This window comes from Aptenodytes patagonicus, chromosome 1, assembly GCF_965638725.1.
Source record: "Aptenodytes patagonicus chromosome 1, bAptPat1.pri.cur, whole genome shotgun sequence".
Lineage (NCBI taxonomy): Eukaryota > Metazoa > Chordata > Aves > Sphenisciformes > Spheniscidae > Aptenodytes > Aptenodytes patagonicus.
Genome location: NC_134949.1, coordinates 1,780,144 through 1,803,127, shown reverse-complemented (window position 1 = coordinate 1,803,127; position 22,984 = coordinate 1,780,144). Strand labels below are relative to the sequence as shown.

General features: G+C 43.2%; 1 protein-coding gene across 1 annotated transcript in view; it reads left to right on the top strand.

Annotated features, from left to right (window-relative positions):
• Positions 1 to 22,984, top strand: part of EXOC4 (exocyst complex component 4) — a 423,725-nt gene that overhangs the window by 106,555 nt on the left and 294,186 nt on the right. The window contains exons 8-9 of the mRNA XM_076346465.1: positions 7,372 to 7,517; positions 13,067 to 13,155. Of these exons, the coding sequence (XP_076202580.1) occupies positions 7,372 to 7,517; positions 13,067 to 13,155 (235 nt within the window). The remainder of the gene's footprint in view (positions 1 to 7,371; positions 7,518 to 13,066; positions 13,156 to 22,984) is intronic.

Sequence of the window (22,984 nt, the reverse complement as noted above, 5' to 3'; positions counted from 1 at the left end):
GCCCCCCTTGAGGACTTGGAAAAGAGGTAGCCCTCTTTCAGCATCACATGCCTGCTCACATCTTGCAGAAGATAAGGTTACCTGCTGTAGTCTCTCAGCAGCTTTTTCTTTTAGCTGCTTATTTTCTGAGCCACAAGTATAAGTCAAGATGAAACTTCTAATATTGATGCGGCACAGGGGAGTGGGTTAAAGTTAGTAACGGTAAGAGGCCTTTTATCTTACGTGTTTGTCAGCGGTAGGACATAATCTGTCATGCTTTCAGAAGTTGAGAAAGTCAGTGGAAGCAAACCTCACCCTGTACCAGTCAGTGATGTTTGTCTCAGTGCTTGTAGTGGGACCAGGGTTTCGCTTTAAATCTGTTCAGTCGGATGTCACAGGGGTGTTGATTCATCAGAGGGTTAATTAGCAAACACCTGCAGAAAACACCCCTATTTAAATCGTTATGTCGGGCATTTGTTACTGAACCAAAGTCCCTTTCCTGATAGATGGGTAAGCTGTTGTGGCAGCTTGCATAGAGAGTGGCAAAATGAAATGAGTGCTGGCCGGCGCTGGCTGGTTTGAGGAACCTACAGCCTGATGTTGATGGCCGTGACACCACATAGCGGTTTCTCCTTTTGCTGTGCTAGCAACTGTGAAACCCATTATGTTAGTATATATGTCTCAAGTGACTTCAGCTCATCCATACACCAAGTAGAGTCAGAGCCTGTGGTGCTAAGGTTATAAAGTCCATGCACGTGTTATCAAAAGCTTGTGAAATGAAAAAGTTCTGGTTTTAAACTCTCCAAAGCAATCCAAGCAGGTGTACGATTCATTGCCAATTAAAACAGCTTTTAAGAAGTTGTGGTTTTAAAGTAGTTACGAGGTTTGTTCCCTCCCTGCCTTCCTCCCTGGAGGTAGACGCACATTCACAGGTCTACAGTAATAGTTGCGCTAATTGACAATTAGCGTTGATAATGAATGTAGTAGCACTGGCAATGATAGTATTATCTAAATAGTTCTGGGGTTATTTTTTACTTTTTCCCAAAAACGAAAGACAAAAGGAATTCTTGCTTCTTGTACAATAATGGAATTGGGCGATGCCTTGAGAGAATTAATTCTGGAAGGGTTTTTATTATTATGTTTCAGTTAAATTAATTTCATGGGCAACAAGAGGATTAGATAAAGCAGGTTGCACAGCATTAAACAGTATTCACGGCACCTAAAAATTGTTTTTGTTCTTTCTGACTTACCTTATTGCTTTGTCCTTTGTCGTATTTGCCATGTGTGTATTTGGCTCCTGTTCTTGACGTGGTACAACTTATGCAGAAAGCTCAGTGCTCTTAGAATTCAATTAACTGTGTGGTTTTTTTTTTTTTTTGTTAAATTCCACAATTACTGCAGGATTTTAATTATTAAGAATTTTGATACCGCAAATTACTGGGTAATTAGCTATAGACTACTGTCTCGCATAGAGTGCCACTGCTTTTTTTGCCTTATTCTGGCATTTTACTAGTAGTTACCTCCCGTCCCCAGAGCTTCAAGAATGACGCCTCATTTCATGTGTTTACAAAGAAGTAAGTGCATGTCACAGTAGTGCATCCTACTGGAACTCCCAGCTTTTTTTCTTTTCCCCAAGATTCATTTGCAGTTGCTTTCATTGCCCCTGAAATCACCTATAGCTGGATATCATCATCTCTCAGGAATGTTGTGCCTTTCCTCAGTGCATGCACCATGGTTTGCTGTCACTGGGTATTTCCGTGCAACCCCATTGAACTAGGGGATGTAGGATGATTTGAATCTGCTGTTCTGTTTTTAACCAACTTTCCTCACTGAAATCCCATTAAGAAATCTCTCTTCTGCTTTGTAATGTCGGCTTCTGATTCCTCCTGCTAGGTCTAACTAAGATGTAACTCCAAAGCTTTCTCAGAGGCTGATACAACTCAGGAGGAGTCTACAGTGCGTCGGTACAGCTGAAACACCAACATTTCTGCAGCTGCCCAGTGTGTCAGAGCAATAAGCTGAAAATAAATCTTGTTTTCAATTGCCTGTACTGCATAGCGAAATACTAGAGACATTCTCAGATGGTGAGAGTATTATTTCTGTGGGTTTTTTTGACACTTACAGTTTCCTCAAAGTACAAGCGAGGTGGCCTTCATTTGTAGTTTCATGCCCAGTGGTTGTGAAAGACAGGTCTGGGTGCGAAGTTTCTGCTAGTGCAAACCCGTTCACCAAACACAAATGTTACCAGTAGCTGTTTTTATTTCCTATATCAACTCAAAATGGTAACTAAAGATGCTGTGCAGCAACAGTGCTTTGAACACTAACGGTTCCTTCATGCAGGAGCCTGAGAGCTGGCACTGAATGGTGCAACAGCTTTAAGATCTGCAGATTATAAGGAGCTGTTGTGATCTTCTCATCTGACCTCTGCGTAAAACAAGCTATGGTACTTTCTTGAATTAATTCCTGTTTGAAAGAGGGCACATGCTTTAGAAAGGCATCCAGTCTTGACTGGGGGAAATAAAAAAAAAAAAAAAAAATCAGTGACAGACAGTACAGTGTAACCTTTGATGTAAGTGGTTAATTATGCTCTGGAAATGTATGCCTAACCGTTCGTCAAAGCCTGTCCAGCTTCAACTTTCCAGCCTTTGGATTTTTTTAAAAAATTCATTAGCGAAGATTTTTTTTTTCATCAGTTCTGTGCCCTCTGTGTTGCATGCTTGCAGACTGATCCAGTAACCCCTTAGCCTTCTCTTTGCTAAGCTAACAAGACTGAGCTCATGGCTTCTTGCTGTTTTGCTATAATTCGTGCCTTCCAGCCTTTTAATAATTTCCAGGCTTCTTTTGTGCACCCTTCCATCCGCTTTTTTCCTGATCTCTCTTTGTTTATGAATACCGGGGTTTCATTTGGCATTCCAGATGTGAGACCAATACAGAGCGATGCTGTAAACTTTTACTTCTGACAAAGCTCTCTGCTTTATATAGCCATTTCCAATTAGCTAATTTATACCCATCGTCACAGTGGGACCTTCTCTGCTGTTGATTATCTTCAATATTCCCAAATTTGCTAGAGTCACAGCTTTACACGATAAACCTATAGATCATGACTTTCATTTTTTTTTCCCTAGATGTAGAGATTTACCTCTGCTGACACTGAAATTCTTACAGTAGATTGATATTATGAAAAATAATAAGAGTAAAAAAGAAAATTATATTATTCTGTTAATGTTCTGTTCACTTTATTATTTACCATTTTCCCCCCAAAATATTATAATTTACAAACCTTCTGTAGTCATTATTTTCGTAGGAATTTGAAATGGGAAAAGTTCTGGCCCATTCAGTCCAGAAAGGGGTTGCTGCAGCCAGTCTCGTATGTCCTTTCATTGTCTGATTAAGCTTCTTCTAATTACTGTTGTTTTAGAAATTAAGATGGATCAAACTTAGGCTGAAAATTAGAAGGTTTCTATCCAACAAAAGAGAATGGTTCTGGAATAGTCTTGTATTTCCCTTGGAATACAGAGGACAAAAGGAAAAGAGGAATTCAGATTTCTGGGACCTTGCAAAATCCGGTATCGGTGGTTTCCTCATTTCTAGTTGTATGTTAAGGATCTTGTCATGTGCCTGCCTGTTTTTCTTTTAGGAGGTCCTGTGTTGACTTTTAGTGTTTTGGCTTTTGTCAGATCCTTGGTGGAAATATAAATTTATCTCTCTCTGTTTCTTTAAAGCTAAATTTGTCATCATCGTAACAATACTGGTTAGCCAAGATCTGTGTTCTGTAAATCCATGTCGCTGGACATGAATTCTATTATTCTCCCTTAATTCTTTTTTAATAGAGTCTTCTATCATCTGTTCTGTGATTTTGTCCCTGATCAATATGAGGTGGAGAGGCCAGTAATTGCCTGGTCATCCCATTTACCCTTGCAGAATTCATGGTATGGTGTTAGTTTTCATTTGATTTTCTGGACCGCCCAAATATATTAAGGCATAATGAAAATTGGTGTTGATGGTGTAGAGTTTGAAACTGTCATGATTTTCTGATGGAGCAAACTGTTGACACTGCAGCATTCATCTTAATTCAGAGTATGTGAGGATGTGAAATACCTATTTACAGCTTTTAATTGATGGAATAGAGCTTATTCAGAGCTCAGGCCTCCTCATAGAATCACAGAATAGTTTGGGTTGGAAGGGACCTCTAAAGGTCATCTAGTCCAACCCCCCTGCCGTGGGCAGGGACATCTTCAACTAGAGCAGGTTGCTCAGAGCCCCGTCCAACCTGACCTGGAATGTTTCCAGGGATGGGGCATCCACCACCTCTCTGGGCAACCTGGGCCAGTGCTTCACCACCCTCAGCGTAAAACATTTCTTCCTTATATCTATCTCCTATCGAAAACCTCACAAGAGGTACAAATAATGAATTAATTTAGCTGTCACCCTGTGGCCAGGCATGTTTTATTGCCCATACTTTGTTCATAGGTCAGTCTTGAGCATGATAAGACATAATGACTTACAGAACTTCTCGTGGGGCTCAGCCAAAGAATATAAATGTGGATCTGGAGAGTCACAGCAAGTGCAAGCAGCAGTCAGACACAGAAGGAAATTTGTTCTTGCCCCATTGCAGTTCAGAAAGTGTAGTGCAAGCTGTTATCAGATCAACGTGATAGACAGGCTACACATACTGATACGACCTTTTGAAATTTGAGAATTCAATTAAGCCTCAAAATCCATAAATATTGCTTTTTTAATAAAACATTTTATATTAATTTTCATTTCCAAAGAGCAGTTGGAGAGAGTGCTTTGTTCTCTTGCTTTATATACGGCTTTATTTGTTTGACATCGATGTAAATATAGTACATGGGTGGCAGAATTCAACCATTGAACAGAAAGTCAAAGCCCTTGTTATAGATGAATGGGATGTTGCAAACTTTACAGTCACTCATAAATCTTGCTGTATGTCCATGTGATTAATGTCTAACAAGGTTTTTGACGGATGGCTTAGCAACTATTAATCAGGTGTTATGGGACCAAATCATGAAATCCCTTACTTCGTTGGTTAAGGAAAGCTCCTGTTCACTTAGATAGGCAGGGAAATGTCTGGTTTTTCTTTTCTTTTAAGTGGATTTTAAAGTTCTAGCTTGCTGTGGCTTTTAATAAGTACACAGCCAGGCCACAATTTCTAACATTGAAATATGATACTTACTAAAATCTTCTACTAGGACTGTGAGAGCAGAACAACCAGGTAACTTTGACTGTCCGGACGTAGGGAATAAGTTGAGGCCGATGACGTTGGTGAAGGCCATGCATTGCACGATGCAATGAGAAATGAAAACTTCAGGCTGTTTTTTGAGGCAAGTAGCTGGCAAGATTTTCAGACTGGCCCACATCTTAATTGTATTGCTTAAAAATTATAAGGGTTCATGCTGCAGTTACAAGACAAATGTACTGTGCGTTGAAGATCTCTCCTGTCCTAGCTTCTCTCCTGCTTGGCTGTGTATTGTGACTGCTCAGCCATGCTTACACTTAATTACTTGATTCTGAAGAATTTGTGTAACTGTTGAATGCAGGGCACTGGAGCAGAAAGGGCTTTGATCTCTCTAGCATAGTTTCTGCTATGCCTGTATTTTATAACTTCAAGATGAACTCTGAGAATAGTTATCAAGACCAGCTATTTTCACTTCTTTTACAGCTTTTGACTTTTTCAAAGCCTTGCGTCTAACCATCCTGCCCTGCCTATCTAGTAATACCATAAATTAACAGTTTTCTCTTCTTTCTCCTAATCTGTGGTGTTTTCAGAACTGTTCTGAATATCTAACCACAAACTCATCTTTTATTTCTCTGTTCCACTTTTTAACCAACAGGGATAATTCATTATGTTCCCAGCTCAAACCTCTGTTGGCTTATTGTAATCTTGGAGGCAAGTGCTGTATTATACGCTTTACATTTCCTAGTCCCGGATAAAAAGTGACACCAGAGTCGTGGAATCCATTATAAATAGGTTTCATCCATAATGGGAGAACAAATTGCTAAGTGTTTTCCTTTTTTCTTTTTTTTTTTTAAACTTGATTAAGTTTGAGGGTTTAATTACATTTTTGTGGCAATTTTAGCATTGTGAATTCCAGTAGAGAAGATGAAATGCAAATACGCGAATACAAATGGATTTGGTAAATTACTGTTAAAAATTAGTGCAGTGACTGTTTTTGCTCTTAACAATAAGCATGCATTTTAAAAGCTTGCGCTCAGGTAAAGTTTTAATTGAGATGTTTTAGGAGTTGAAGTTTCCTTGTGTTTGTATTATTTTTTTTTTCCCAAGCTATCCTGAATTGTTTCTAATTAGGGGCACGATACCATTTGCCTAGATATTTATTCCTATGTAATTTGTTTAAACTTAGACAGCACAGTAGTGATGTATTCCTTTCATTACAGACAACTCTTTGATGGGCTTTGACTAGCTAATTATTAAAATGGAACACATTACTAATAGCCTCCGAGTAGGTAGAGTTTTCTGAAAATAAATAGAGACTCTCTGAATGCACTGACAAAAGTTAATTTTTAAGGGGTTTCTTTCCATCTTCAGACACAAGGAAATTAAACGTGAATAACTTGGAATCTGTTTCTGCTTCTGCAGCGCGGAGTTGCTTAAACAGTATCAAATATCGGGCCACCACTCAGGGCTGCAAGGGTTTCGCAAAGGGGACCCTGGTGTCAAAAAGGGACCCCCAAACCCCTTATTGAGTATACTGGGCTAGAGGAAAATCAATCCTAAACTATGTTGCAGAACTGGCAGCTGTGGGAATTCATATTTTCAATGGTAAAAGAAGCATGTTTGGTTTGGGAGCTATTAAAGGGCAATTTTTGCAGCATTCCCAGGATTTTCCCAACAGCATACGTGACCTGCAGCACGTGCACCCCAACACACGCATGGATGTTTTCTATTTCTACATATAAATATACAGAAAATATATAGGCATACATACGCATATATAAAATATGCTTTTGTAACTGAACAGATCAATATTGCTAACCTTTATGTTTTTAAGAGCTGTGGTGTGTAATCAGTCTGCAAAGGCCAGCCAACAACCCACCCACCATCTCCCTGTTGCTGCTGCTGCTAGAATCAGTTTTGGGAGCAGTGGGGACTTCTTGCAAGATACCTTTGGTAGCATCAGGGTTTTGTAGCAGATTGAGTTGGTCAAGTACTGTAAAACGAGCTTTTACCAAATTGGTGGCAGTGGTATATAAGTCACGAGGATCACATTTCTGAAAATAAAGCTAGGTTTCTGTTAATTAGAATTTTTGAGATTTTTATTAATTTTCCAGTCTTAGAGAGTACCTGAAGATCCTAGACATTATAATGCTGTTTTATTTCGAATGCTGAGCTCCCCTTCCTTCTGTTTGCAGATGCTGCTGACAGAGTATCTGGATATGAAGAACACTCGCACTGCCTCGGAGCCGTCCACCCAGCTTAGCTACGCCAGCTCTGGGAGAGAATTTGCAGCGTTCTTCGCAAAGAAAAAACCGCAAAGACCTAAAAATCCCTTGTTCAAGTAAGTGCTGGGATGATGTTAAAGCTGTGCCTAAGCTGTCTTTGGTCCCTCAAGTACTGCACAACACTGGCTGCTAATCGCAGTTTCACAGTGTGAGAAGAGTGTAAGTTTTGAGATGGAGATTTAACGCCCAAAGCTGAAGCCTCGCTAAGATCTCTGTTACGGATTCATCACTAGTTTTTAGAGTGTAGCTGTTTCCAGGGCTCATCTTGGGACTGGGATCCCATTATACAAGCTGCCGCAAAGCATGCAGTGATACATTATGCCTATCTTTGTCCAGGGTAAATTCAGGACCTGTTAAAGAGAGCGATAAAGACTGGACAAAGAGAATTAAGATAACTGTATAATTACTAGATAGACTAAGTGGTTAATCCTATCACTAACTCCTTTAATTCGGAATTCAGAGTGGAAAGAATTAAGTGGTTGGGAGGAGAGTGAGAGAGAGGGTGAGAGGCTAGGTGGCCAAGGGAAGGATTTGGGGGAACAAATTTGATGTGCAAGAATAAGAAGTGAGGAGGAGTTGTTGGTGAGCAGCCCTGTTAGGAGAGGAGAGATGGTCTTGTCATTACACCTAGATTCAGGGGAGTTGTGCTGAATTTTCATCTCTTCCCATGACTACGTGTGCTGGTCATTCTCTTTGGGCTCTTGAGGATTTTGGGGGATTCCAAAATGTGCTGTTTTGGCAGCGGGTGCTCCAAGTTCAAAGATCACAGCTTCCTCAGCTCTGCCAGCATAACTGCGTGTGTGGCTGCTCCCTAACTCAGTACTGCCAAAATAATCTTTTTTTTTTTTTGCAATGAGATTATTCAAGAACAGTTGGTGAGGGAACAAGCAAGTTTCACGGTATATTCGAGGGAACGGCAGAGTGGAGCCTTGGTGGGGAGTACCAGCAGCTTGAGGCATTGACCTTTTAACCATGCTCAGCTGCAGCAGGAGCAGTGTATCTGATGGGTCCTCAGCACCCCTCTGGACCATAAGCTGCTGCAGGGCTTCGGCTGTCTTTCACTACCCATCTAAGCGGTGCTTAGCCTTACGAGGCTCTGTTCTCTGGAGTTGGGAGAGTCCAAGGCTAAAAAAAAAAATAGTGGAATATTTGCTGGAGGGGGAGCAATTGGAAGTGAGCTAGTGTTTTCACCCTTTGTTTTGCTGGAGATGGGGATCCATGAGGTCTGGGGTTTTTTTTTTAATAAAGAACCCCTCATTTGTGATTGGAGGTAGGTCATTATATGGTGGGGAAATAATGCAGGAACTTCAGTAACGGGAAAGGCTGAGAGTAATCAGCTGTTTCAGGCAAGTGAGAGGGGAGCTTTGTTCTGCATCCTCTTTACAGATTGTTTGTTGTTTGTTTGTTTGGTTTTTTTTTCCCCCAGCTAAAACTTATTTCTTGGTTGTCCAGAACTCCCTGTGCTTTGCCCCATGGGCATGTATATCTGGTGGCTGTATTCTCATATGTCCTGGTTTCGGCAGGGATAGAGTTAATTTCCTTCCTAGTAGCTGGTACAGTGCTGTGTTTTGGATTTAGGAGGAGAACAATGTTGATAACACACCCATGTTTTAGTTGTTGCTTGGTAGTGCTTACACTAGTCAAGGACTTTTCAGCTTCCCATGCTCTACTGACTGAGAAGGCTGGAGGTGCACAAGGAGCTGGGAGGGGGCACAGCCAGGACAGCTGACCCAAACTGGCCACAGGGACATTCCATACCACGGGACGTCATGCTCAGTGCACAAATTGGGGGGGAGTTGGCCAGGGGGGGCCGCTGCTCGGGGACTGGCTGGGCATCGGTCGGCGGGTGGTGAGCAATTGTACTGTGCATCACTTGCTTTGTGAATTATTATTATTATTATTATTATTATTATTATTATTATTATTACGTTGTTGTTATTATTGTTATTATTATTTTATTTCAATTATTAAACTGTTTTTATCTCCACCCACGAGTTTTTCTCACTTCTACTCTTCCGATTCTCTCCCCCATCCCACCGGGGTGGGGGGCGGAGGAGTGAGCGAGCGGCTGTGTGGTGCTCAGTTGCCGACTGAGGTTAAACCACAACACATAGTACCTAAGGCCCCAGTTAGAAATTGAAGTCTTCTGCACTGCCTTCTCCCCCTCTCACAGGATGAGCTGTCTATGTAATCTTCTGTTATTAGAAGGTTAACTGTTGCCTGGAGGATTTCAGAGGTGCCTCCTGCCCCTGTCAACCCATGGTTATTCCCCCCCCCCCCTTTTTTTTTAATGCTCCCATGGCTGTTTGGGTTGAGAATTACATTCTTTGAATTTACTCTGACTTGTATATTGGAGCAAAATAGGGCTGTGTCCTGGTTTCGGCTCACCTTTTCATATTGTTTCTGTTCTTGGGTGTACTTGGACCATTTAAGTTTGAGGAATAAGGATGCTGTGTTTCACCTGCAGCAGTTTAAGGCTGTATATTAGTTTGTCAGCAGAGAGTGAAGGTGGGTATAACTGTTTAAAGTGAAGGTGTGTAACCTCATAGGAACAGCATGTCTCTTACCACTCATGGTCTTGTCACAGAGTCATTGCTGGCACCTCAGTGACAGCAGCACTTATTGGGATCTCTTATTTGGTTATCTGTCTTCTGTCAGCTGTCACTATATCTATGGAAATCTCCATTGAAATGAAATTTCTCAGTCTACTGAGGGATGTACATGTCTGATGGAGTGTTATTCTTGTCTCCTCTCCCATCTTCAGTGCTTTTTGTGCCACGCTGCAAGGCTCTTTTTCTTGCCTTTCCATTAGCTCCGTCCAAATCAGAGGAGCCTTCCACTTGTCATCAGAATATCTGCATTTAATTCCTCACTTCAGAAGTCTCTTAGGGCAGAGCTCCACCTCATGTTTTACTCACAGATGGATGCAGGTGTTTGTGCCGTGTCCTGTGATAGCTGGCTGTAAGCTCATTTTATAAATACTAGGTACTTTTGCTAGTTGTGTGTTCTAGCAATAGACGGAAGAATGAGGACTCTCAATTGTGTCCTGCTGTGTGGAAATCAGTAGCTAACATTTGGAAGAGACTTTGAATCGTTGTTCCCCTATCTTTAAAATGGGTGTAATTTAAACGAAAAAAAAGAAAAAAAAGTCACGATGTATTTAGTTTCATGTTGGCTTATAAAAAAAAAAACTTCAGATGAGAGGTACTTTGGGAATTCAGATAGTTCATGCCATTATAAACCTGTCTGTCTTCCCTTCCAAAAGGTAGCCAAGTGCACGTTTGGGTTGCCATCTCCCTACAGATCAGATTTGCAAGATGGAAATCGGGCATTGGTGGGAAGGGAGTGAATTGTACAAGCAGATATTGAACGCCCAATACGTTAGTCTCAGGCTTGGCTGTAATTATGTGTAATTCTATGTAAAACAAAAATATTTTGAAAGCTTTGCTGTGGGAGGATCAGCATGGGGAAAGGAGTTACAAGAGTAGAGGAGTTAAGTGTAAATAGGAACGTGGGAGAAGAGCAGATCAAGGAAACAGCAGAGGAGGGGAAATGGGAGAGAAACTGGACGGCTGTGGGAAAGAAGTGAATGTGGTGAGATCCTGCAGCAAAAGCCAGCGCAGGGCTCTGAGGAATAATCTGAGTCACTGTCTCAAGGAGGAGACTGAGGTTTACTGCTGTGGTTTGCCTTGACCTGAAGCTTCTGGTTTTGATGCGTGGAGAAGACCTCTGGGCCACGGCGATAATGTTACGCTTAATATCTCATTAGGGGCAAAAGGGAGCACATCATAAATACGGAGCCAAGAATTTACTGTTCGTTTAATTAAAGTCTTAAGTGTTTGTTGTATTTTGATAGATTGTTATTAGTTCAGTTGCAATAATACTAACACTCCCAGTCCAAATTAAAGCAGAAAAGCCTCATTAATAGTAATAACCTTAACACTGTTGCACAAGAAAGCTGACAAATGCTTGCCCCTTTTATCTGGTGTGATGCTCGTGTTTCCAGTGTCCCTCTGGGCGGCAGTAAGGCTGATTCCGTCTTCCTTAGTAGAAGGGTTGAGGAGGGGGCGAGGCGTGTTACAGCAAATCATCAACGTCTTGAGGTCTTCACCTTGAGGAGTTTGATGTTCGTGAAAGATGTCTTCCCTCTAAGTCTTGTATCCACTTTGGCTATTTGAAGATGCTTTGTCCCCACTGCCTGCTCCATTCTCCCTGGTCCCCAGTGCCAGTGGCAGAGCTGCCCAGTGCCCAGCCCGGGCACACAAAGGGCTGGTGTTTGTTGGGCAGTGCCTGCCCGGGGTGGCAGCCCTTGGCCATGTGGGGTGTCCCCAGCGCTGAGCTCAGGCAGGTCGGGCACGAGGCCCTTGGCCACGGGACACTTGTGATCACAGGGACACCCAGCTGAGGGCACGGCAAGCCCAGAGATGTCCTGAGTCCTTGTGGTGTCAGGTCAGTGCCCCAGTCTGTGGCCTTTTACTATCTGTCGCAGTTTAGCCCCAGTCAGCAGCCAAGCACCACCCAGCCGCTCACTCACCCTCCCCCCTGTGGGATGGAGGAGAGAATCAGAAGAGTTAAAAGTAGGAAAACTCATGGGTTGCGATAAGAACAGTTTAATGATTGAAATAAAATATAATAATAATAAATAATAATAATAATGTAATGAAAAGGAAAACAACAAAAAGAGAGAAAGAAGCAAAACCCAGGAAAAACAAGTGATGCAATTGCTCACCACCTGCTGACCGATGCCCAGCCAGTCCCCAAGCAGCGATGGCTGCCCCCCGGCCAGCTTTCCCCAGTTTCTGTACTGAGCATGACGTCCCATGGTATGGAATGTCCCTTTGGCCAGTTTGGGTCAGCTGTCCTGGCTGTGCCCCCTCCCAGCTCCTTGTGCACCTCCAGCCTTCTCAGTCGGTAGAGCATGGGGAGCTGAAAAGTCCTTGACTAGTGTAAGCACTGCTCAGCAACAACTAAAACATGGGTGTGTTATCAACATTGTTCTCCTCCTAAATCCAAAACACAGCACTGTACCAGCTACTAGGAAGGAAATTAACTCTATCCCAGCTGAAACCAGGACACTATCAATGGCAAAAATCATGTTTATGGGGCTACAGCAGTTGGAAAATATTTGTCTCTGCCTCTCAGATTGGTCCTTGTGGAGTATTAGAGCAATACGATAAATACTTAATAATTTTATTGCTCCCTAGTTTCCAGGAGAATGTTAGTTTTTAATTTGTACATATAGGTCAGTTAGGAATTTAGATGGTGCTAGCCTATGGCTTTGGTTTGGATTTTACCAGTTTTTGGGGCCATTCCTACGTAAATGCCTGGGTGCTCCCAGCTGATAGAGCAGAGGAGCATCTCTGTGCTTTGTGGGCAGGTCTGTGTCATGGGTGGCTGTTGCTACAGCTGTATCGATCAGAGGTGGCAGAATGTGGTGCATCAGTGATGGAGTTTTATAGGAAAAAAGTGCTTTTGTCTGCCGTGATAATTTTTCTCCAACATGCAGGGAAGTCCTTTTTGTTTAGAGCTGACTGGTGCTTACAACAAGGATGCTTCTATGGATGGCTAACCGACTGGATTTATTTTTATTTTTTTTTAATTACAGGTTTGAGTCCTCCTCCCATGCTATTAGCATGAGTGCCTATTTGCGTGAGCAGAGAAGGGAACTGTACAGCAGAAGCGGAGAACTTCAAGGTGGGGAAACAGATAATGTGCCGTTTTGGATAATTCTCTTTTGCAGGAGCTTGAATATCCTGTCCATGCTACGTCAGGGTATTAATACCTCTCTACTTTGCCACACAGGCTGTCTGAATCTCTCCAGTTTTTAAGCTCTGTTTATTTATTCTTACTACGTTGTGAAGCAGCAGGGTTTCTCTTTATTCCCTCTGCATTTTCAGCTGGAGGTTGAGGTCTTAAAAGATACTCATAAAACAATGGGTGAAATGCAAACAATCTCACCCACTCATCCACTGCTTTTGGATACTTGGAGCTAATGTCTGCTGCCTTATCTGCAGTTTGTTTCCTTATATCATATGCTGAATGTGATACTTACCCTGGATTGCTTTGGGAGCTAAGCTCAGTCGTCTCATATTTGAAGTTGCAAGTTTCTGTTGTATGGACTAAAGTGACCAATTCTTTGTCTTTTGTATAACACTTGAAGATGAAGAGTTGCAGAGTGTTTGAAAATGCTGAATTTGAAGAGTTGGACTACTCTTGCTGGTTTATATTGCTTGTGGCAAGTGCTGTGTATACACAGAGAAGTGTCCTTTCCTCTGAGCATGGCATCATTTCATGTTTTTTTCCTGAATGGTCTTAATTCACAAAAGTGTTTGTTTTGGGAGCAAAATCAAGGGAAGATCTTAAGGCTGTCATGGTAAGGTATAGCAGGACTAAATTCTTTTGTATCATCTAGTCAAGTTTCTTACTGGGCTAATCATAACAAGAAAACAATATATACTCTTCAAATGTTGGTGATGGACAAGGGTAGAATTTCTCCTTGAAATCTTACCCATGATAATTTTCAGTTAGCTTTTAATAGAGGATGTTTTATAATTTACAAAGAGAATTTTTGGATGACTTTGTGTTCACTTCCTCCTTTTGTAACTTAGTTGTCCTCAGCGACAAGTTAAACCCACAACAGTTGGAAAAGAAGCCTTGAGAGACATACAGTGTTCTTGTGGACAGATTGCTTCACTTAGGTGACTCTACAAAGATGATCTTAGTATTGATGATTACGGATATAACGATTCACTCTATGGTGAATATTCAGATACTTCTGGATGGACTGTGAAGGAAGAATCTGAGATAAAGATGTACTGAAGTTGACAGTTGTCCATGCTACGATCTGACAGCATATAGGAATAAAGTAAAGTGGAGATACCTGTCTTTTAAATTATGTTATCACCATTTACGCACACTCGGAAGGTGTTTAGCTTACAGCTCTTTACCTTTTGAGACTCAGGTTCTCACCTTTAAAATCTGTCGCATGCTCTTGTGCCCAGGATTAACGGAAAGAAGTTACCCAGTTCAGTAGGATGTTGTAAAGTGTAAGCTGTTATATTGCACCATCATTTTCTTATACCAGTTGGCAGTAGGATTTTAAGTAGTTGCTTCTCCACAGTTAATAGCTCTATGTTACAAACTGCATGGGACAAATGTGGGTTCAAAGCCAAGAATTTTGAAGCTGTTGAGAGCACTAAGTTCAGAGCAGTGATGGGGCCATCAGGGAGCCTGCAACACTTCCCTCAAAAATTTCAGGTCTTTTTGGGGTGAGTCTTGTTGCCTTCTGTCGTTTCCAGTTGCATCCACACCCTGACCTGACCAGTTGTCCATGTTGCTTTAAAAACACAGTAGAGAACAGTATTGACTCACTCCACGTCTGTGTCCTCTTCCAGGTACCTTGTGGCTGAGATCTGGGTATTTTTGTGGTTACTGTTGCTGTTAGGCTGAATTGAGGATTTGGTTTTAAATAGCTCCTTTCCTGGGTTCAGAACTCGTTACTGATGGGCACAGCCAGATTTCATGAAAGAGTGATTCCTTATTGATACAGGACAAATCTTGAGGCAGCATTTGTCATCCTTTTCAAGAGAGGAGGATGCAAAAGAGAGCTATGCAGACTTCCAGCTGCTGAGCTAGCGCGGGGTTGGAAAGAACAAAGCCTACGAGCTGACAAAGAAGTGAAGGACAAAATACGGGCATTAGTGTGGATAGGGATAGGGACAAGATTATATTGCCCTTTCTGGATGAATTGGAAGAGCTTGAACATGATGCAATAGGTGACAAAAAGTCAATGTAGGGAGTCAATAGGGACAATAGATGAGATGATTTTGCTGAGAAATCTTTGCAGTTTTACCATCAAGAAAAGTTTCCCTTTGAACGTTATCTTAAAAATGTACTGTCCTCTCTTTCTATTATAAGCTGCTGTTCCCTTTTAGGTACCTCATTCATCTTCCCGAATCCCAGACCACAGCAAGATCTGCATTTTGATTTTTTTTTTTTTTTTTACCCTTTTTAAAGAGAAATACAATTTAATTGTTCAATCAGGTTACTGGAAGGCAGGCATGTGACACTATTCTGTGAATGCCACACAGTTTCTCTTCCTGACAGCCTTATCCACAGGGATGATTTTTCAGTGGCAGCAGGGGGAGGGTGGCTTGTTAGGAAATCTTTTTCCTGAAAGGATCTTCAAAGAAACATATGCATTAAAAAAAAAAAAAAGAACTTATAAAAGTTTGGCTCATGCCAACTTTTTGAAATAAGATTTTAATTTGAATAGCCTTAAAACGTGTGAAGATCAGAGTGGTGCTTTGTCATTAACCTCTTTCATTTGGACTGAAATAGTTCAGTGCATAAGGCACACGTTATCCCTCAGTGGGAGAAAGGGACCTGCTGTAAGTGATTTAGAGATGGAAGGATTAATTCTTGTGTCTTACTCCACTGAAACTGGAGGAGGAAGACTTAGGCCATGTATTTTTCCCTTGAAGTTGGACAGACGAGTTGTTTGACAATTGTCATTAAAAAGCTGGGGGGGGGGAAGCAAGTACATAACTGAAATATCTCCTTCTAGACTAACATAGATGTGGTGCCCCAGGTTGTTATCGGAAGTACAATGTCAGAGGTGGTTTCTTCTGTACAAAACAGATAATGATCATCATTAAGCTTCTAATTTCTTGTTTTCCCCCAAGAGCACGTCTTGGCCATGTGCTGGCTGGGCAATTTACGTTTTCCTTGTTGGAGCCCTCCTGCCATTTGTCAAATATGATGTTCTTTTTATAGACTGTCTTAAATAATGGGGGTATATTTTAAAAACAAGTAAGTTTATTCTATGAGCAGCTGAATGACTGAAGCCTTGTTCATCTCAGATGTGTTTTCTTTTCTCCCTTAACGCCCTTCCTTCATTAGCCACACTTCTCACCATGTCTCTAAACCTGCTTCATCCCCCTCACTTCTCTCTTCCTGGCACCCACCAGTGCCTGCCTATGTCCCCAAACCACGCAACTAAGCAAAAAGCAGCATGTACCATGGCTGGATCAAGCGAAGTACGTATTGAGCAAGCAGCCCCGTGCCGTGGAAGCAAATGGGCTGATTGCTGGCTGGCTGGTTGGTCCAACAGCATGGAGAGCTAACGCGGCCTCACTGCAGCTTTTCCTTCTGTGGAGGCACTCGTTTATCCTGCTTTTGTCTGCACAGCTGTCTGTTTTCATAAAACCTCTAAGAATTTACTGCTTTTAAGATCTGTGCCTCTGCCACGTTTGGCAGAAATCGGCTCACGAGCTCAATTGTTGTGAGGATGGGACAGCCAGCTGGACAGACAGAAGATCAGATAACTCTTATTTTCATCGGAAACTAGGCTAAAATGTTGCTGTATTTCACTGCAGAGGTGGTTGCTTGTCGCTGACTGGTGGAATGAATCCCATGCATGCACCTTATTTCATTCCACTGCTGCCTTCAATTACCAATGATCTCTTGGGAATAAAAGGAAAAATGTGGTTTCTTGCCATTGAGGGAGGTCAAGGACTGCAGGAGGGGACAGTGGATGGTAGGAGGGTGTCACTGGGGCTGCACAGTAAGGCAGGAGGCAGTCTACAGGGGCCTTGAGGTTTTTTTCATTAAACTGAATGTAACTCGTATCTGGAAAACATGGTTTCAAGCAAAAATAAAGAGAGAGACCACTACTATGCTAGATAGTATCTATGCATGTCTGGATTTTTGATTGCGTACTCTGGTAATGTTTTTTAAAAGCACTAACCCGAGTTCTAATTTCATTGTACTGAGCATGCTACGTACATGTTGTGGTTTAACCACAGCCGAAACCAGGACAATACATGATCTGTGCATTGTATATGCCTGAAAGGATTAGTTTTCACATGATCTAGCAGACTTCACCAGCACAGTTCTTGCACAAGTGCCTTGAAATCTGGCTTCCAGGGCTTTACATGTCTACATTTTGTGTGGCTGGGGCTGGAGCAAAGGGGCAGTGGCAGGAACTGGATTCTTGGAGATGCCAGTCAATTGAAAAAAAAATTAATAAATAAATGCAAGCCAACAACATAGAATCATAGGATCATTAAGGTTGGAAAAGACCTCCAAGATCATCGAGTCCAACCGTCGACCCAACACCACCATGCCCACTAAACCACGTCCCTAAGCGCCTCATCTACTCGTCTTTTAAATACCTCCAGGGATGGGGACTCCACCACTCCCCTGGGCAGCCTGTTCCAATGTTGAACCACTCTTTCAGTAAAGACATTTGTCCTCGTGTCCAATCTAAACCTCCCCTGGTGCAACTTGAGGCCGTTTCCTCTCGTCCTATCGCTTGTTACTTGGGAGAAGAGACCGACCCCCACCTCGCTACAACCTCCTTTCAGGTGGTTGTAGAGAGCGATGAGGTCTCCCCTCAGCCTCCTTTTCTCCAGGCTAAACAACCCCAGTTCCCTCAGCCGCTCCTCAGAAGACTTGTTCTCCAGACCCCTCACCAGCCTCGTTGCCCTTCTCTGGACACGCTCCAGCACCTCGACGTCCTTCTTGTAGTGAGGGGCCCAAAACTGAACACGGTATTCGAGGTGCGGCCTCACCAGTGCCGAGTACAGGGGCACGATCACTTCCCTACTCCTGCTGGCCACACTATTGCTGATACAGGCCAGGATGCCATTGGCCTTCTTGGCCGCCTGGGCACACTGCCGGCTCATGTTCAGCCGGCTGTCGACCAGCACCCCCAGGTCCTTTTCTGCCAGGCAGCTTTCCAGCCCCTCTTCCCCAAGCCTGTAGCGCTGCATGGGGTTGTTGTGACCCAAGTGCAGGACCCGGCACTTGGCCTTGTTGAACCTCATACAGTTGGCCTGGGCCCATCGATCCAGCCTGTCCAGGTCCCTCTGCAGAGCCTTCCTGCCCTCGAGCAGATCAACACTCCCGCCCAACTTGGTGTCGTCTGCAAACTTACTGAGGGTGCACTCGATCCCCTCATCCAGATCATGGATAAAGATATTGAACAAGACCGGCCCCAAAACTGAGCCCTGGGGAACACCACTCGTGACCGGCCGCCAACTGGATTGAACTCCATTCACCACAACTCTCTGGGCCCGGCCGTCCAGCCAGTTTTTGACCCAGCGCAGAGTCCACCTGTCTAAGCCGTGAGCCGCCAGCTTCTCTAGGAGAATGCTGTGGGAGACGGTGTCAAAGGCCTTGCTGAAGTCCAGGTAGACCACATCCACAGCCTTTCCCTCATCCACTAGGCGGGTCACCTGGTCATAGAAGGAGATCAGGTTGGTCAAGCAGGACCTGCCTGTCATGAATCCGTGCTGGCTGGGCCTGATGCCCTGGTTGTCCCGCTCATGCCTTGTGAGCGCCCTCAAGATGAACTGCTCCATCATCTTCCCCGGCACCGAGGTCAGGCTGACAGGCCTGTAGTTCCCCGGATCCTCCTTCCGGCCCTTCTTGTGGATGGGCGTCGCATTGGCAAGCCTCCAGTCATCCGGGACCTCCCCCGTTAACCAGGACTGCTGATAAATGATGGAGAGCGGCTTGGCGAGCACCTCCGCCAGCTCCCCCAGCACTCTTGGGTGGAAACGAAAGGAGCCATAACTGAAAAAAATCTCAGAGGACGATAATCTTTATTTTAGAAGGTGTCTGATCTGAGCTAGTGATCTTCCTTACTCGTGGATAGCCTCGTGTGTGCGGATTCAGAAGACCCAGGGTAGGAGAGCTCTGAGAGCACGAGATGTCTTGCCAGCAGCCGTGCACCATGCTGCTCACTGTTGGCTGATAATTTCTAGCACGGTATTACTTTGTCAAAGGGGGTGTCGGTTATAGGCTCCTTCTAGATACATTGGGTATTGTTTCAGAGTCCTCTGGCCATAGGGAATTCATGTAGCTGTATATTGTGCTCATGGTAACCGTGGCCTCAGTTTAGTTTATCAGCAGAAATGGGAAAAGACATTTTTATACGCTGTGAAAATCTGAAGAGCCTCAAGGGTGCTGATCAGCATGGAAAATAGCATCCGGCTTCTCCGTTACCTGTGCGTGTGCAGGCCCTGGTAGTTCATATCAAGGTCAGCTTTGCTGGTATTGTACATCTGGGCCATTTTTAAGAATGAAATGTTAAGTGCTCCCGAGCAGCTGTTGTTCCCATCGATGTTAATGGACTCCACAGCTGCTCAGCGCCTCTTAAAATTTGGGCTTGTTATTTCTTTCACCCTGGAAGCTCAGTGCACTTCAGCATTAATTAAACTTCTCAGTGTCTTTGCAGAGCAGGATTTTATTTGGATTGTAGCTGTGCAAGCTGTGGTATGTGATGCATCGTCCTGGGAAGGATGAGGGGAGCAGAACTGGAGTCAGAATCCCAGAGTCACCTTTCAATCTTTTGTTAGATCGCACTGGTTTGAGTCTGAATACGTTATGGTATTAATGTATATTCATAGAAATGGTGGCTTGGGCACACTTGGCCCAGCCGCGCGTTGAATGAGGTGGCTCTGCAGTCCTGTGGTTGCTGCTGTGCCCAGCCGTGTGCATGCTGCCCTGCGTGGCAGCGGGAGCTCAGGAGGATGCTGCCGTGCGGTGCCCCTTCAGGAATCATAGAATCATAGAATCATTAAGGTTGGAAGAGACCTCTAAGAGCATCGAGTCCAACCGTCGACCCAACACCACCATGCCCACTAAACCATGTCCCTCAGCGCCTCATCTACTCGTCTTTTAAATACCTCCAGGGATGGGGACTCCACCACTTCCCTGGGCAGCCTGTTCCAATGTTTAACCACTCTTTCAGTAAAGGCATTTTTCCTCACGTCCAATCTAAACCTCCCCTGGTACAACTTGAGGCCGTTTCCACTCGTCCTATCGCTTGTTACTTGGGAGAAGAGACCGACCCCCACCTCGCTACAACCTTCTTTCAGGTAGTTGTAGAGAAAATCACTGCCTACAAGTGCTTTTGTGCTTTCAATCAAGAGGATTGAAAGTATTCTTGTGTTGTCATTGTGCCTTTGGGTTTTTTCTTTTCATTAGCTTTTGGGTTTGTTTTTTTTTTTTTTTGAGAAATTGCGTCCTCTCTGATCCTGCTACTTGGACATCTTGCAGATGAGTTTGTGCTCTTATTGTCATTGGAAGGTAGGGCAGTGCTTCTTGTATAAGCAAGGCAGAAAAAAGTTAAGTGACTTCACAGAGAAAGTCCTTAATAGAACAAAGAATGAAATTCATGCCCCAAAAGCTGTGTTACCCCAACTACTGGGCACATTTTGTGTGCTGAACTGAAACAGCAAAAATTCTGTATTTCCTTATGTCCTGGTTTCGGCAGGGATCGAGTTAATTTCCTTCCTAGTAGCTGGTACAGTGTTTTGGATTTAGGATGAGAACAAAGTTGATAATGCACCGATGTTTTAGTTGTTGCTAGGTAATGCTTACACTAGTCAAGGACTTTTCAGCTTCCCATGCTCTACTGACGGAGAAGGCTTGAGGTGCACAAGGAGCTGGGAGGGGGCACAGCCAAACTGGCCAAAGGGACATTCCATACCATGGGACGTCATGCTCAGTACAGAAACTGGGGAAAGCTGGCCGGGGGGGCCACTGCTCGGGAACTGTCTGGGCATCGGTTGGCGGGTGGTGAGCAATTATACTGTGCATCACTTGTTTTGTGTATTATTATTATTATCATATTATTATTATCATTTTATTTCAATTATTAAACTGTTTTTATCTCAACCCACGAGTTTTTCTAACTTGTGCTCTTCCAATTCTCTCCCCCATCCCACCGGGTGGGGGGGAGTGAGCGAGCGGCTGCGTGGTGCTTAGTTGCTGACTGAAATTAAACCACAACACCTTATGAAGTTATTTAGGCAGTTTCAGTCCAGAACATCCCTGTCATGCAGTACACTTTTTACTTTTTAAAAAATTTGTGTAAGTTCCCTTTGCTTCATTTTTCTTAAGGTTTAGATTGTCAGAGGTGATTTTAAATACCCAGGACTCTTGCGTAGTTACTTTTCTCTTGGTGGGAGTAGCAGAGCATTATATAAATTTAATTTTTAAACTCCAAAATGAAAATCTAATGCAAGAATCTCTTGTGGATTCCAAATATGCAACACTCAAATACGTCAGAGTTGGCCAGTAGTTCAGCTGTATATGTCGTGTATACGATTACTTTTTTTGCCAGCTACTGTGTGCAACGTTATCTTTCTTATCTGAATATTTCTTAATATTGTCCGTGTGTTCATCTCCTGGGTTGCAGTGGGTGTCACTAGAATTTTGGACCTTGGCCGAATGGCTCAGGCATAACTGTTGGTGCTCAGAATTACCCGATTTCTGTGAGTTTAAATGATCAAGCATGGTCCCAGTGAATCAGTAGGAGGGCTACAAAACTAAAGGTGTATCATGTCCAGCTCTGGCAAAGGATGGCAAATCGGGCTGTGAAACGAAGGTCTGTTGTAACGAGACAATAGATACTGGTTGTTTTTTTTTTTTTTTAAACCTTATTTCTTATAAGTAGAAACTGAGGATTTTTTCTTGTTGGCCAGGTGATAAATGGAAAGCCCTGAACATCCCTATGATACAAATTTAAGTTTGGGGAGTGGATTTGGGTTACTTGCCAGTATGCTGTTCATCTATTCTCGGTCCAAGCCTGAAAATTTCTTACCATAAGGTTTTAAGTAATTAAGGAATCAAAGAGAAACTCTGCTAATTAAGATTTTGACGCCAAGAAATAGCAGCGGAGGCAAATGCTATCTGATATGACAAGGGCACAATGTAAGGCCAGGTCTGGGGAAAATGCAGTTATTTGTAGGTGCCTTGTTCCATTTGGATTCACCAAAGGGCTGCCGGAGGGAGCCAGCTGTGTTCGCCGGTGACAAAAACGAATCTTGACATTTTGGATAATGAAAATTTGGTTCAGCACCTTTTAGAGATGTGTATGATAATATGTTGTCAGTCAGAGGCAATGAGGAGGGGGGGAAGCAATATAATTCTTGTCTGGTTAAAGGAGATGTCGTGACAAGTGGACAGTCCCGGTTAAAAATACCCTTTAGAAAAGGATGGGGAACAACCAGTTGAAGAATCAGCAAGTTGGTTGTGCTAAGGAGGGGGAAACTGTCTGATGTTATGAATCTCCTGTCACGCGGCTGCTTTTGTCTCCCCGTGATGTGCAGGATCACAGTTTGCTTTGAGCTTGGGGGGGGGGGTGGGAGGGGGAGAAGGGAGAGAATTGCTTTTTTGTGGTTTGACAGTATTAATGCAATCACCTAGTTCAGACCTTGTAAGCCCACTTATTATTTCCTCTGCGTGTGTTTTTTCTGGTTTAGCGGATTAGCTGCACTGTCTCTTCAAAGGCTATCCAATCAAGAAGGGGTTATTAAAACCGGGGCGCTTTATGACTGAGAATTAATTAGAGCAGCATTTTCATGCAAAACATCCAATTTTTTGATTAGCAATGGAGCAGGGCCGCAATTAACACTCTAGGAAGCTTAAATTTCCAGCATTTTGATTCTCAGGAAATGAGATTATCAAACTGGGGTCAGGCACTTGACAGCAAAAGGGGGATTATGTG